This window comes from Rhinolophus sinicus, chromosome 17, assembly GCF_057876585.1.
Source record: "Rhinolophus sinicus isolate RSI-liver-muscle chromosome 17, RSI-T2T, whole genome shotgun sequence".
Lineage (NCBI taxonomy): Eukaryota > Metazoa > Chordata > Mammalia > Chiroptera > Rhinolophidae > Rhinolophus > Rhinolophus sinicus.
In genome coordinates, this window is record NC_142517.1 from 165,956,059 (window position 1) to 165,972,820 (window position 16,762).

The window sequence follows — 16,762 nt, forward strand, 5'->3', positions numbered from 1 at the left end:
TTGTATCTAAGTACTCTTCTACACAGTGTTCACATCAAATACCAGGGTATTTTCCTTCACTCTCTTGGGCTAAGACTGTTATTGAGTCAACATCACCTGCCGTTTCTAAGTTCCCTGGTGATAAGAGCCCCTCAGAAGGCTCTCGAGTCTTCACACCAACAGACTTGGCAAGCCCAGCTGGCTAGTTTACTTCCAGGTAGGACTCCTAGCAGCAGCTACAGGGTAGGCTCAAGCTGCATATTCTGCACTACAGCTGCCAAAGGAGATTGGGCCTCTGCACTTTCTGTCCACCCTGCCTGGAATACTTTCCCAGAGAGCCACATGTTCAAATTCCTTAATTATTTCAGTCCTTTATTCAAAAGTCACCTTCAGAGAAGCCTACCCAGCTGCCTTATCTACCGTTTGGAGCCCCCATTTCTTTCTCTCCACTGACCTTTTATATCGCTCTTCTTGCCTTACTTTTTCCCCTTAATGCTTATTATCACTGTCTAACAAAATATATGTTTCATATATTTCACTTGTTTGTTGTATGTCTCCCGCACTACAGGGTAAGTTCCCTGCACTACAGGGAAGACATTTCACCACTGTGTCCCCAGCATTAGAACAGTTCTGGTGAGCTCAGAGGTACTCAATAAATAGTTGCTAACTGAAGGAAGGAATGCTTGTAACACTTTAACACATGAGTAATCTAAAAAACATCTGACCGTTAGCTCTCTTACATTAACATTTTCCATAACTAAGTGAAAAATCTTCAGTATGAGATATCAACCAATGCATTTCACTTAATGAATGCTTAACCCCTTTAAAAAATACTCTTCTTGCTTCTAGAATGATCTACTCCCTTGTCTTTGCTTTTAAAGTTGTTTCTGCAATGCTATATGCCTGGTTGCATTTAGAAAAAAATATTTCCTGAATTATTTTGGATTCCTAAGCCTTTAGAGAGAAATATTTGGCCCCAGGACTTCTTGACCTTTGGAGAGAAAATGAATATATGATATATATTCATTGTTTTATTATCGTACTGCAAAGCCTTAACTTTATGTACCGTGTTTCCCTGAAAATAAGACCTGGCCAGACTATTAGCTCTACTGCATCCTTTGGAGCAAAAATTAATATAAGACCCGGTCTTATTTTGCTATGATATAAGACCAAGTCTTATGTAATATAATATAATTAATATAATATAATACCAGATCTTATATTAATTTTTGCTCCAAAAGACGCATTAGAGCTGATGGTCTGGCTAGGTCTTATTTTCGGGGAATCGTGGTAAGTACAGGATAACATGAATGGACAGACTGCTAGCCTAAGGTTCACACCTATGATACAGATCTTACTCAGGGCCCACGTCATTGAAGAATTCTTTTTCATTCTATATGGACCATTCTAAATGGATGTGAATATTGAACCATTTCTATCATATGTTAGTTTGGGAGAGATTAGACAGTGAAGAGGAATAGACTGTTGATAGCTTTTTGTAAGATACACATGAGTGTTTTTTGAACAAATATTCAAACAATAAAGATGCATGCAACATGAATTTGATTTGGGCAGTCATTTGTCTCCTCTATGATAATCGTGTGTGATGAGCTTTTTTCAGAGAAATCACATGAAAGAGTTTGATTTACTTTTTTTTCCTATCAAGTTTAAGAAGATAGATTTCATGAGCCTGATGGTTTAACCTTGAGCTTTGTTGCAGTCAGTGTGAACAGGCAACCAGTTGCAGTGGGAAAATAACAATCAGCAAAAGACTTTATTCTCAATTTGCTATCTTTATAGACTTGCTCAGTGTGCAGAAGCAAAACTGCCATTTATGCAAGCAATTATTCTGTCCATTGATCTGTTCTCCCTAAATATGAGCTTTTCTCAAATCTAATTTTAAAAATATCAGCAATAAACCCAGAAACCTTAAAGGCAGAAACTAACTGTTTTTATCACATACAAATTTAAAACTTTTACATGGCAAAAAAAAAAAATGGCACAATGTTAAAAAATACACTGCGAACAAAGAAAATATACAACCTATATGATGAACTGAAAATGTGTAAAATAAAAGAAAAATTAACCGAAGATGAAATTCAAGCTTTAAAAAGAGACCTTTTACTATGTATGCTAGATACTATGTATGCTAGGTAGATAGATACTAAAACGGTTGATAAGTATAGTGTTTAAGTGGGTGTGGGGAGATGAATGCTCTCATTTACTGCTGGTAAGAACAAATGAATACAGTCTTTCAGGAGAGCAATTTGACATCATGGGACAAAGTCTAAAAGTGATCCATTTGACCAGGAAATTTCACTTCTAGGAATAAAAGTTAATGAAATTGCCAGACAGATTTACAAACATATATTGTATTGTCTATAATAATAAAAAGTTGGCAACAATTTAAATGCTAGTTAAATTCCTTGTTATAACTGTCTAATGAAATATGTTGTCATTCCAAATAAAGATGAAAAGCTATATTTATCAGAATGGAAATATATTTAGAGCACTATAGCATAATATGAAGGCTGATTTCCTTTTTCAATATCTAAAGATAGATGTATCAATATGTTTGTACAGGCATTGAAATTGGGGGTAACATCCATCAAATATTAAAAGTGGTTTCCTGTAGGTGATAGAATGATGGATGATTTTCATATAATCTGTTTACCCTCATGTAATTTCTAATTTTTTTACAATAAGAATGTTTTGTTTTTATGTGCAGGAAAAAATATAGCACTATTTCCATTTTGAAGAAAGTAAATAAGTACCATCAGCTTTCTTGCCTGTAGTCGAGACATTAGTTTTTCGCATTCCTCTGAATGGCTCTATCATACTCCTGTTTTCTTATCTGCTCCATTTCTAACTCCCCTGAGTACATATGTTGTCCCTTAATTTTATTCTCATGCAAATTTTGGTTTCATTTTAGTTCCGTGTTTTCCTCACATAGAGAGTGGTTTCATTCTTGATTTCTTCTTATCCCTAAATCTTCCTCCCCCACACCCAAATAATCTGCCAAATTTTGATCATTATACTTGAGACGTGGCTCTCAAAGCAGCTTTGCCTCCACATCCTCATTATGGCCATCTTAATCTGAGATGTCAGTATTTCTTACCCGGATCTATGTACTATCCTATTAACTGGCCTCCCTAGGGAAAGCTGCCAAGTATTTTCCTGAAACTAAATGTGACTCTATCATTCCCTTACATTTAATAACTCATAAGATTATATGTGAACCCTTTATGTTGACATGAAAAGCCCTCTTAGTTGGACCATCTTCCTGTTCTCCCACCTTCTGTCATAGCCACTCAACTTCTTAGCATTCCTGGATTAAATGTTTCTCTTGTGGTTCTTGCCTTTGCACACCCTCTCTTCTTCCTGAGCTTCTCCCCCTTCTAACAACTTTTCCAACACCCAATGCAAATATTATTTCCTCTGGGCAGCCTCTCCTGACTCCTCTAGGGGGAGTCATAGGGTCTCCTTTTTTGTACATTCTTACTGTATTGTACTGAAATATTTCTGGTTATGTCCTGGCCTCCCCCAGCCTCCCACTCCAACTAAGACAGGGAGCTACTTAAAAACAAGGGCCGCTTTCGAGCAATCGTATATTCTGGCTCATGGAAGACCCTCAAGTGTTGTTGGCACATGTGCCTGATACATTTCCCACTATGACCTCTGCTTCTCATTTGGGCAACATCTTGTTGTGTTTAATCATTTGATTTTCTGACCCTTCAAGACTTAACAAAAATTCTGATCCTTTCTGTATTCTTTCCTTCCTTAGGCTTCTGATGACGAGTCTTACATCAGTGATGTGAGTGATAATATATCTGAAGACAACACCAGTGTTGCAGACAACGTTTCTCGGCAAAGTATGCGTCCTTTGAACTTCGGGGTTGTTCTAGCTACAGAGCATATTGCAACGCTGGTTTTTCAATGAGCAATCACTTTCTCCCCTCACTAATTGTTCCTTTTGCAGCTGACTGTTCAATAGATTTTTGTATTTGTATAATCTGTTCAGGCAAATGTTGAAAAATATGTTAGGTAAATGGTTAAGAGAAAAAGTTTTACTTCTTGCTTAAACCAAAAATTTGAGTCTTTCTTTATAGATATATTTTTTAATTTGACTTGTTTTTTCTTGAATAATATTTTAGTATAAATATTAGTGTACCATTTGAAAAACCATACACTAATGTTTTGTGCATTTATTAGCACTCTTATATTGAAATATTTCCATTCACTCTTGAGCGCGTATAATGAAGGCTTAAGAAATGTATCACAATCAGAATAATTTGAAAGGGTTATTTCCCTCCCAGGTTTTATGAAATTAGCCAAGCAAATTATCTTTCATTGTGATTCTCATCTTTCTCCCTCTTTCAGTCTTGAATGGGGAACTTACAGGTGGGGCCTTCCGAAATGGACGTCGAACATGCCTTCCAGCTCCCTGTCCTGACACCAGTAACATTAACCTGTGGAATATCTTGAGGAACAACATTGGTAAAGACCTGTCAAAAGTCTCTATGCCTGTGGAGCTAAATGAGCCACTCAACACTCTGCAGCATCTTTGCGAGGAAATGGAATACAGTGAGCTTCTGGACAAGGCTTCGGAAACTGATGACCCCTACGAACGCATGGTAATAAATAACAGCGGCATTCTGCAGGGTTTGTCAACCCTAGGCCTGGGCTAAGGCAGAATTCACTATGATGGCATATTTGTTTTTTGCATAACATTCTCACTGCATAGGTAAGAGAAGTATCGGTACACTTGAGTAAATTCTCCTGGAAGATGCACACTTTGTAACTTGTGCTTGATTCAGTGTTTCTGAAGTTAGGATGTAAAGGTAACACCCTCCTTAGAGGTTGAAGGCATGCCTGGCCTTGCTTTATCAGTTTTTCCCGAATGCCAAGAGAGCCCATTTGTGCAGGAACTTAGGTCTGAGAAAGTAACCTCCTGTTTGGGCTTTGCCCGAGCCTGTATTCCACATGACTGTGGAAACCTTGATCTGCCCTCTGAAAAGTACCAGCAGCCACAACCTTCTGCACATGGTACTAAAATTGTGCAAATGGAATTACCTAGAAACTGAGTTTCAGAAATGTTGAACTCTGATACTCAGGAAATTGAGGGGACAGATTAATGAAAAATACTTGGCCTCAAATGCCTGCTGGTTTCCCTGCAAGGAGTTTAACCACATTTTCACTTATCTTTTTCCCCCATGAGTTTATAAAGGGTCTGTACAAATAACAGAAAATGCAAATGTCATCCAGTCAGCACCCACTGGCGAGGATGTAACATCTAGAGGAATAAAGGGCAAGCAGACCTGGAAGTAGTCTCTCCTATATTATTTTCCTTTCTTAAATGTTTTAACAGGTTCTTATTGCTGCATTTGCAGTTTCAGGATATTGTTCCACCTATTTCAGAGCAGGAAGTAAGCCATTCAACCCTGTCCTTGGGGAGACTTATGAATGCATTAGAGAGGACAAGGGATTCCGCTTTTTCTCAGAACAGGTAAGTCCCACTGGATTCAGTAAGGTGTCTATGTACAGAGGAGGGCAGTTTGATGATGAAAATAGCTTTTTGATAAACCTCTGTTTGGGGTAGATTATGCTACCAGTTAACAAAAACTCATTTAGTTTACCTATGTAACTGCCCCCCACTAAATAAATGTATATAAGTTCTCTGTTTTTAAGCATGAAGTCTTAAAATTTAAAAATTCAGTAACTTACTGGTACATTTTGAGAATAATTCCCTAATAGAGATGGGTAAGTTGAGTAGTTTTTATGTAGGGGTAGTCTATATATGTCATAAAAAAAAAAAAAATCATTGTTTATGGAAGTTTTAACACTGACATCATTGCGTTCTGTTTTGTTTTTAATTTCCAGGTTAGCCATCATCCACCCATTTCTGCCTGTCACTGTGAGTCCAAGAATTTTGTGTTTTGGCAAGGTTTGTATTTTGATTACAACTTTAAAATCCAATTGATGAGCCTATGAAACAATTTCTAGTCTCCAGTGGTTCACTGTTCTCAGTTTAGATTTCTGCCTTTGGAACTTGGGAGAATGTTTATAATGGGTGCAGAGTTCAGCTTGAGAAATTAGATTTTCTGGTGTGAATATATAACCAAGTTATCTAGGACATGAGAGTGTTTATCTAGGAAGCAAAGCCCTTGGGACAGCAGAGCTCTGTGCTGACTGTGCCAGTTCAAGGCTGTCACTTTAACTTATTGTGCCTCATTGTCTGTAGCTATAACAGACAGAGATTATATCCGCTGCCTTCTTGTTTCCTGAGGGTGTGCAAAGACGTCTTAATCCTGAAGGGAGGCTCTATGGCACGTCATCTGTGGTCATAGTCTGTTTAGATATCTACACATTGCTATGATTTCTGGTCTTTAACTCATTGAAGCTCAGGGCTTTGAAGTCTCTGTTTCATCAATGCCCGTTTTTCAGTTAGAATGTTACAGACTTATCAAAAATAAAATGTTTCAACATCCCAATGTATTTACATATATAGATATGGATGTAAATTTAACCATTAAGTATAAATAGTTCCTTCGAGTTTGGAAGGGTGCTTTATTTGCTCACAGAATGATTCTTATGTGCACTTCTTCAACCTGAGAACACACAGACTGATGGCACTCTGTAATTGTACTTCATTGCAAAATAAGAAAATAAATCATTTCGACATCATAACAAAGAGTCAGAAATTTTATGGAAACAGCACTAAGTTCCCTTAGCTCATCAGAGCGGGACCAAGTGGTTATTACAAAGGCACAGGTAAACCTGAGTTTCCACAAGTAAAACATAAAACTGTCATGTGAGATAAAGTGCTGGGCCCCGGGCCATACCTCACCCAGAGTAGGAACATGTTCATTAAGTTAATACCGCTTTCTCATAAACCCTACCTATCTGTATTTAGAGATTTTATTTTTTCATTGTTCTCCCAAATCATATAACTTTTCAAATAAATGTGTATGTAAACCAATGGTATTGTCGTACTGCAATTATTTTTGCTATATACCTCATTTTATATATACGGAGGGTGCCAAAAAAAAGTTATACACATTTTAAGAAAGGAAAAAACTATATTAAAATTGTAATAATATATACCGATAACAAAAGATGAATACAAGTCATATGTACACATTTTTTGGCACCCCCTATATATATATACATCTATAAATAACTTCCACTATTTAGTTAAAATTTATAACAACATTTATCTACAATTAAAGCATAGTAGAGTATATGTGTATGTGAATACGCACACATGCACACACATACCGTGTTTCCCCGAAAATAAGACCTAGCCAGACAATCAGCTCTAATGCATCTTTTGGATCAAACATTAATTTAAGACCCAGTCTTATATTGTATTGTATTGTATTGTATTGTATTGTACTGTACTGTACTGTACTGTACTGTACTATACTAATACTATACTATACTATACTATACTATACTATACTATACTATACTATACTATACTATACTATACTATACAAGACCCGGTCTTATATAAGACATGGTCTTATAGTAAATTAAGACCGGGTCTTACATTAATTTTTGCTCCAAAAATGCATTAGAGCTTATTGTCCGGCTAGGTCTTATTTTTGGGGAAACACGGTATTATTCCAGGCTTTTCCAAGTTTTATTAGTTGACAGCAAATACAGAGTATGTATTATGGAGAAACACAGTTTAATAGATTTTGGGGAAGTTCAGAATTAATCTTTTCACCTTGGGCCATCCTCAGGCCTTGTCATGTTAAATCAACAATATAGAATCACTTGTGATTACAAGAATTCTTTGTAAAATGTACAATGTAATACAAAAGTTAGTTTTTATAGGATAAATCATTAGCTATGGAGTATTTATTTCTTGTCCTCTGCCTATGTCATTTAGACATCAGATGGAAAAATAAGTTCTGGGGGAAGTCGATGGAAATCCTGCCTGTTGGAACACTGAACGTCATGCTTCCAAAGTAGGTTGCTCTCATCATCTATTGTCTGCTTTTCTAAATCAGAAGTGGGTGTTTGAAACTCTCGAAGTTACCAAGGGTCCATTTGTCTATATGGCCAAAGCATCGGTTAACTTCACCAAAGTTTTGAGAATGTTCTCCCACAAAAGCAAATGAGAACTTTAGCATATGTATCAAAGCTTCCTATTTATTTCTTCACATCCTTCATTCATCAATGAACACCAAGTGGCTACCTGTCTCAGTCACTGTATTAGTTTGCATTTTATATGAAAGATTCTCTTTTTCAGCCATTTCTTTTCTATATAAGTTATAATTCCACTTTGGAGTTCATCTTAAATCCTGGGACTATTTTTAATTTCTAAGTTATTTTATTAAGTAAGAGTGATGGAATATCCTTTTATGGTTGTTTTCTAAAGGATATAGCTGATAAATCTTTTAAAATTAATTGAAGTTTTCATTGAGGCCAAAGGCTTGGTTGGCTTTGTTTTTGTCTTCATTTGATTGGTTTGGTTTGGTTTTTGTCTATTTCAATGACAGAATTTGCTGATGGATTGGATATTTACTACAAAGTAAACTTTCCATATTTGCAAACTCATGAGGAAGAAAGAGTTTTCCCAGATGTATATTGTACCTGCGTCATGCCAATGCATAATTTTTTTAGAAACTTAGAAGTGTTTTATTTTGAAGTAACATTTTATTTGAAAACATACGTAACATGCAAATGTGATTCGAAGCTATGCTATTTCGCTCATTGGCAGAAATTCTATAACTTTACTCCCTAGAATTTATTTGCATTAGATATGTGCCCTCTTGGTTATGCTTGTCGGTCTTTTCCCAAAGAATTATTCGTATTTTTGGTCTTAAGGCAAAGTATGAAACAATATCCTGAGAGTAATCTTTCTTAAATGCATAGCCTATCTGCCTCTCTCTTCTCTCGAAACCATCCAGGATGGCCCATTGCATGCAGGGTAAATCCAGACTCATCAGTGTGTCTTAAAGGCCTTCCCTGCTCTGCCCATCACCCCTTTCCACCTTGCCTCCTGCCACACCCACTCTCCTGTAACACACCACTCACAGGTCCCCAGATATGTTATGCTCTTCTGGCCTCTGGTACTTTTCCCCAGCCTCCTCTAGCAAGTCTTCCTTGATACTCACCCCACATTCTAGCAGATGTAAGGACTAAGGACTCCCCCATCTGTGTTCTCATGATGCTTACTTATTATATTATTATAAGTATTTGTTGACTTTGTTCATCTACCCCTACTATACTGTTGGCTCCAGGAGAGCAAGAAACAGGTCCTATTTAACTTGGTAACTTTGGCACCTAGCCCATAAAAAAGGTCTGACTTGTTCCTTGAATGAATGAATCATGTCATAAGTGTCCTTGACCATATAGAAACTTTCAACAAAGAAAGTTTGGGAGAAATGAGAGAAAAGGAAGCTTTGGCCAAAGAATATTCTCATTAGTAGAAATAGTAATGTATATATATGTATGTGATCTTCATTGTTTTTAATCAATGTTGTATTCTACACAGGTATGGAGATTGCTATGTGTGGAATAAAGTCACCACATGCATACACAACATTCTCAGTGGGAGGAGATGGATAGAGCATTATGGAGAAGTAACCATTAGAAATACCAAAAGCAGTGTTTGCATTTGCAAACTCACATTTGTCAAGGTAAATAGTATCTTACAATAGTAAAGAAAAAATAGCACAATGTGCTTCCTAAGGAAGAAATAAAACAATTACCTTAAAAAGCGTCAAGTGAATCTATCCTGTATCATTGATCCCTAAGGACATTTGAAATAAGAAAGCAGAACCAACTGGTGGTGTTATTCAAGGTACACAGACTTCTGAACATGTGGAGGTCAAAAAAGGCACCATCTTACAACAGAAAAAAAATCTTTTTAAAGAATTTTATTTTTAAGCGACCAGTCATTAAGTGAAATTCCCACAAAACACTTCTGGCCTACAGCCTGTCTTCTGGTTTCTATTCTATTCCTATTTCTTTTTTGCTTGATTACAACATGTTCAAGTGATCTGTTTTAGGGAACTAATTAAAATGCAGTTGTCTTTTTCTAAGAATGGTTATAGATGATAGTTCCAGTCACTATATGCTTATCCAAATCTGCCATCATTACAATCCAAATAAGTTCAATAAAAAGCATTACCTTTATTAACAAGAAAAGGTGTCTGGGATAGAAGTGCCTCCAGAGCACCATTTTCCCTAGTCTCTCTGCTCTGAAGTGGAACACACAGGATGACTGCCATGTTTATTTAGGAGTGCTGCAGAGTCCGCCATGGTACAGAAACTCCATCCACCCTCTTTACCTCTTCTACTCCTGATCTCATTCTAATGTGGCAGAAACAGGTAGTATATTGGAGACTCTCAAAACTTAAAATTTTCTCTTAGTTAGATCCTTTTAAGTCATATTGTAAGATTATGTTTGTTTTAATTGAACAGCTTTATTTTCACTGGAGTTGTTTTTCTTTTTTTCCTTTTTTCTTATAAACTCAGTAGGTGACTCAGAACTGAAGAACTAGGATCCTTATTTACTCTGACTGGGTGGTGACGGTAAATGTGTACATTTAGTTTTGTAGGGTGTGAGAACCTTTGATTTAGGCCTGCCCCTAATATATGCAGAGCTCAGGGCAAGGGTACAAATGGAAGTCCCTATACCATATGTGTAAATATTGGAAATATGTAAAGTAAGCCTACAAACTGTCAAATAAAATGTATTCTATGTTTTCACCTTGACAGATACACCTTTCATAACAAAGCCTGCAAGGCTAGGTCAGACACTGCAGGACTTGAGCTGGAAACCTGGCAGTAGAGGAGAGCCAGTCCTGACCCACAGCCTTCCCCACAGTCTTCCCACCTCCAGCTCTGTACTGCTTTGCAAGCAGCCTCACACACATATGTAGGCAATCCAGCCCACACATCCAAGCTCTGTCCCCACCGCCTCAAACTGCCACACTTGGCCACTCCTCAGGCCTAAACGTTCACACACTGGTGGGTGGTCTGCCCTTGGGTGGATGAAGCCAAAGAAGAGGCCTGTGCAGGCTATGCAGTAGGCTTAGAGCCATGTGGACCAGGAATTCTAGGGTCCCGCATACTGAGGCCTGATCTAGAACAGGGGCCCTGGGATCCCGGTGGGTGTATTCCCACAGACTTCTTACCCCTTGGGGAGGAGCATGGCTGGAAGAGGACCAGAGCAGGGAGCAGGGTCCTCATGATACAATTTAGTCATTTACAGATCCTATGAAAAATTTTTTACAAACTATTTCTACAGCACTGCCAATTGAAAATCATTGAAATCCATGAGCAAAAGAGAAATTCAAGACAGGAGGGCCTAAGGAAGAAGTTACTAACCTATAAATTAATATTCAGTTGCGATAGAAACAGCCTTTTCTGCGTCATACTACCATGCTATGGCATGGAGTAGAACTCATCCCCTTCTTAAAAGGGAAGCCAGCTAACCCCTAAAAAGCCACCTTTCCATAGGACTCATTTTGAGATCGATTTCTGGAAATGGTGTGAAGGAGGAACCTTGAGGTTAAGAAAAATTTTCCATGTGGAAATTATAGAGATTGGCGTTATTAAAGAGATTGGCTGTTTTAATTGGGGTTTGCTTTTTCTAGGTGAATTATTGGAATTCTAACGTGAATGAAGTCCAGGGGGTTGTGATGGACCAGGAGGGGAAGGTGGTGCACCGGCTGTTTGGGAAGTGGCATGAGGGGCTCTACTGCGGAGTGGCCCCTTCGGCAAAGTGCGTCTGGAGACCAGGTGAGACCCGCCTGAATGTCCTGCCTCAGGAGGACACCATAAGTGACAGAAGGAAGGGAATGTCACATCATCTCATGCAGTTCCTCTTATGTTTTCTTCAATAATGAGATGAAAAATCTACACGCTAAGGCAACTGTAATTATTCTTCACATATAAATTATGTAAGTCCCAGTATTTGATAATAAGGATTTATAAAATTTGACAGGTGGTCACAGATTGGGCTTCATGTAAAATCACTGTAAATGTAATGCTTGCATTTTGAAAGCTAGGTAGGTAAATTTTTAAAGAGTTTAGATAATTGAAATACGCAAACTCAAATCCTTACTCCTGTTACTTATTCTGTTTTAATAAAATAAAAGAAAGCCTGCAAACATCTGTCATCCACACATTCAGTGAGCAGCAAAAAGCTGCAATATGTTTACATTTAATAAAACTCATCAAGAAAGCTTTGTTAATACACTAGCATATAATTAAATATCAAGTATAAATGGAATGGGTCTTCACATGACATTTATTTTCATTGTACTTTTGTCAATTAAGCCATAACTTTAAAATTAGTTGTTGCTTTCTCAGTGCATATTTAAATGTCCTGCTAATAGAATGGTTAGTTCATTCATTCAGCAGTTGTTTATTGGGTACTGACTATGCAGTTGCTCTAGCAGCTAGGAATACATCAATGAGCAAAGCATACATAGACTCTGCCTTTGACTTTAGTTTAAAAGTGCCAATAAGTATTAATTTAGATCTGCATCTTTTTCTTTTTTTTTTTTTATTAGTTTCAGGTGCACAAGACAAAGCAAAACTTAGACGTTTATCATTTATATCCCTCACACTGTGTGAACCCCCCTCCCCCCATCCACTATCCCTCTGTACGTTCCCCAAATCTTTTTCTTTTTTAAGAACAAGTAAATTGTGTTTCTGGTGAAATTTTAATGTTAATAGCTGATCACTCTAGCATTTAATTACCCAACTGAGTATTTGGGAGAAAAATGATGGCATAGTTTAGCCAGTGAAGACTACTATATGTGTAAAGTTTTACTTTAAAGCCTGGATTTTATTAAATATAGGAATCTATCAGTTATGTTTTCTTCAATAATGAGATGAAAAATAAAGTTTCCCATCTAACAAAATATAACGGATTTAGTTCACTTGAAAAAAATCATCACCTTATGTTTATGACTACAAATTTGCTAATAGTCTGGATATTAGTTAAACTCCTGAGTTAAGTCACCTCCTACAAGTTCCTTAAACCTTTTTGCCTCTCACAATGGTTCATTGGCCTCATTCCAGGTTCCATGCCAACGAACTATGAGCTCTACTATGGCTTCACGAGATTTGCTATTGAGCTCAATGAGTTAGATCCTGTACTAAAAGATCTTCTCCCACCGACAGACGCCCGATTCCGGCCAGATCAGAGGTGAGCATGACAGTGGTATTTAAAATGGACTCTAGATCATTGCCTGTCACTACGCACGTCATCAAGACTTATTTTCACCACCATGGGACAATCATAACAGAAGATTAGTTCAATAAACACTTCCCCACAGAAATTAACTCAGATGTTTTATAGCAAAAAGTTTCTCCCCTCATCCCTAAATTTGCCAAAGGTCTGCAAATTCATGAATTCTCTTTCCATTGAATATGGAATCATTCGTCACCCCGTGTTTATACTTTTTTACTTCTGTTATTCTGTAGCGTGGAGTATCTTTTAAACTGAAGAATAAGAGAATAAATTACAGGGGCACCTAGAAATGCTTTGAGTCAAAGTCTGGAGTTTCCCCAGCGTGGTTTGGATCCCACAGGGTGTAAGATGCACTCGTGCAGTACCTCTAGTTCCTTGTGATTCTTATTTTTATTCCTCTGTAATTCTGTACTCGTGTTATCCATTCCTACAGAATTAATTTTACTTTTTCCAAAAACTTTATATGCCATACAAATTCCATCCAAGATCATTTTCTGTTTCCAGTGTATTTGTAGCTTTCTCTGTCTTCTGCCAAAATGTTCCCTTTATAGAATGTTCTCCTGTTCAATTCTGATATCCCTCCCCCAGACATGCATTCTCACTGTTTAACATTCAAACTTATCAACAAACTTCCTGCACAGTTTGTATCACATTGTGTCCCTGTTCTTTGCTCTCATTTTGAAATTTTAATATTTGTAAATCACCATTGGGTCTGCTTTTTCTTTCTCAATTCTATTTTGATATTCTCTTTCTGAATTTCATTTACTATTCATTTCTTTTCTATGGCTTTTTACAATTTTCCCCAACTGTTACCTTTTCTTTTTCATCCATTTACTCTCTCCAATAGAACAGGAGAACTCCTTCCCTCTCAGTTCCAAAAGTATTAATAGATGGAGAACAGCCAGTTACTGTCCTCTATTCTGTGGCCTTTAGCAAGTACTTTTTGATAATATGGAAAAAGGACCCAAATGGGGACTTCATGCTCTTCAGTCATCCTGAAACTCTCAAGTTGTAGAACCCCAGACAGCACAGAAGGGTCTTCAAGGCCAAACCACTCACTCACCTTTCACTCCTACCAATATACTGCTGTACACAGTCATTCAGTTCACATGCGCAGAAAGTATGTTAATTTGTGGCAGGCAGAGACAGTGTGGCTTGGAGCAGGGGGGAGGACATCAATTAGAGTGTTACTGTTCACTGTTGTGTTCACAGCAACCAGAATGTAATTTTATGCAAATGAGATTTTTTTTTTTATCAGTAAAGAGGATGATGTACTAAAAGATTAACGGCTTTCTATTTAGATTCTTGGAAGAAGGAAATGTAGAAGCTGCAGCCACAGAGAAACAAAGAGTAGAGGAACTCCAGAGATCTCGAAGACGGTATATGGAAGAAAACAACCTTGAACACATACCAAAATTTTTTAAGTAAGTCAGTTCGTTCCCTGGTTGTCACAGGCAATGAGAAACTCCAGGTGAAAAGAAAATGGGGGAAAATTTTGTGTCCAGGGGACGTAAAGGTGGAAATAGTAAACTGATTTTGGTAACTGGTTTTGGCCATGAAAATGTTAAATCAGATGTTGTGCTCGTGAAAAGTTTGTAACCATGAAAATGAATTTTCCTTGACAGCTCTTTTCTCTTCCTGGACAGCAGAAAGGAGTGAGGGTCTTGCCCAGAACACTCTTTGTCCTTCAGCTCCACCCTTTGGAATGGTGGGAACTTGTTCCCACTCCCTCACTCAGAGACAGGATGGGACCCCACTTCCTACAACGTCTTCCTGGCTTCATTCGTATTTAATTTTATTCCGGGCATACAGAGCTAGTGTCCATTCGGATTTGGTCCTTCTGTGGTGTGATCGTGGGTGATTATTACAGGATTATTTGCAAGATTATGTGTACATCACACACTTAAACTTCAGTTTCCAGATGCATCTGTTGCCTTCCAGAGCGAGGACAGATCAGCTAAAAATGACCTGGTATCTTGCCCTGGGGAGGAATGCAGCCTTGCCCTTTAGACGTCGAAAGTGCACTCTGTGGACGTGGGTCCTGCAGAAGCTCCTGGAGCTCCTGAACTTACATATTTTCCCCACAAGTGAAGCAGAGGCTCTTCTTGCGGGTCTGAGGCCTGAAGCTCTTAGTTACAGTATTTGTACACTCTTTGTTGGGGCCCTTCACTTTCTAGCCCCGCCTGGAGATGATGTATTCCTGCCCTCAGCCTCTCTCCCCATGACCCTACCCACTTCCATTTCAAATGTTTAACAACAAAAATGAGTTCATTTCTGGTCACAACTAGTCGCCAATAAGCAGATAGGACACTAACTGGCTTACAAAGTACTGCGTATTTGTACATGTCTTATCTACAAAAGCGAGTTCAATGATCAGGTCACTTTGATGTGACTGGTACCTAATGTTGATTTTTATATTTTCACAGAAAAGTGATTGATGCCAATCAAAGAGAAGCCTGGGTTTCTAACGACACCTACTGGGAGCTGCGCAAGGACCCTGGGTTTAGCAAAGTAGACAGCCCTGTTCTCTGGTAACCCGGGAATGTAGAGCTAGACAGCATATCACGCTCTGGATGAATAAATAACTATGCACAATTATGTTTCTTAGAGCTCTGCGTGGTTTCTGGGTCGACTGAACACCGACCATTTGCTTTTCTATTCATCTTTATAATGGACTTTCAGAAGTGCATTAGACAAGGCCCCTAACCACTTTTGGATCCTTTCTGTTTTGCTGCAACCATATTCCTTAAAAAAAAAAAAAATCCACACCCTCCTTGAAAAGCAGAATTAAAGGAGCAGAATATAAAATCCAAAGTCTGATGAGTTTGTAAAGAAAAACAAACTGTAACCGGTGCTTAAAGCTGATCCAGAGAGTTTAAAGAAACATGACCTAAGTCACGTGTTTGGTCCTTTTTCTGGAAGCACCATCCCTTCATCGTAGGAGCTTCTGGGCCACAGCAGTTGGTCTGCTCAGACTTCAAGTGTGTCTGTTTGATGTGGTGTACTCGTGCTGGCCTTGTCAGTAAAGACTTGCTTCTCAGAACCTGTTCCATCCGTACGCCATTGTTCATGCCTTAAGAAATGCAAAGATGTAAAATAAATCATTTTTTTAACGTGTGCTCATAGGTTTATGTGGAGGACAGATTTTTGAATCATGGCATGGTTCACTTTCTGAGATCAGAACAATTACAAGTCTAACAAATGGATTCAAAAAGTAAATCACACTTGCTTTACTTTGATATACTGGTTACTGTATTGTATATCTGAAGGGCAAGAAGGAAACAGCGTGCTAGGTAGATTTCTCTAGTCAAGTTCCTGTCCTGCATCATCCTGACAATAAAACATCCCTCTTCCACTAACCTCACAGTGTGCCCTATTATTTGGTAACATCTGTATTTGATTTGAACACTTGGCATCAGTGTTAAAACCTTGGTAGGAAATAACAAAAATATACAAGATTTCTGGGTGGGCTTAGGAGTACTATAAACATAACTACTTTTGACTAAAGCACAACGTAACCCGCATTTCTTTTTTTCTTTTTTTTATTATTAGTTTCAG

The 16,762-nt window shown here is 37.9% G+C and overlaps 1 protein-coding gene across 24 annotated transcripts in view; it reads left to right on the forward strand.

Moving 5' to 3' along the window:
* OSBPL6 (oxysterol binding protein like 6) overlaps positions 1–15,802 on the forward strand; it is a 184,050-nt gene extending 168,248 nt beyond the window's left edge. For all 24 annotated transcript variants that reach the window (XM_019739302.3, XM_019739300.3, XM_019739303.3 and 21 more), the window contains 10 exons: positions 3,764–3,851; positions 4,360–4,613; positions 5,348–5,485; positions 5,860–5,923; positions 7,877–7,955; positions 9,488–9,632; positions 11,598–11,742; positions 13,033–13,159; positions 14,506–14,628; positions 15,631–15,802. In XM_019739302.3, coding sequence (XP_019594861.1) covers positions 3,764–3,851; positions 4,360–4,613; positions 5,348–5,485; positions 5,860–5,923; positions 7,877–7,955; positions 9,488–9,632; positions 11,598–11,742; positions 13,033–13,159; positions 14,506–14,628; positions 15,631–15,739 — 1,272 coding nt within the window. In that variant the 3' untranslated portion in view covers positions 15,740–15,802. The remainder of the gene's footprint in view (positions 1–3,763; positions 3,852–4,359; positions 4,614–5,347; positions 5,486–5,859; positions 5,924–7,876; positions 7,956–9,487; positions 9,633–11,597; positions 11,743–13,032; positions 13,160–14,505; positions 14,629–15,630) is intronic.
* The last annotated feature ends 960 nt before the right edge of the window (positions 15,803–16,762 follow it).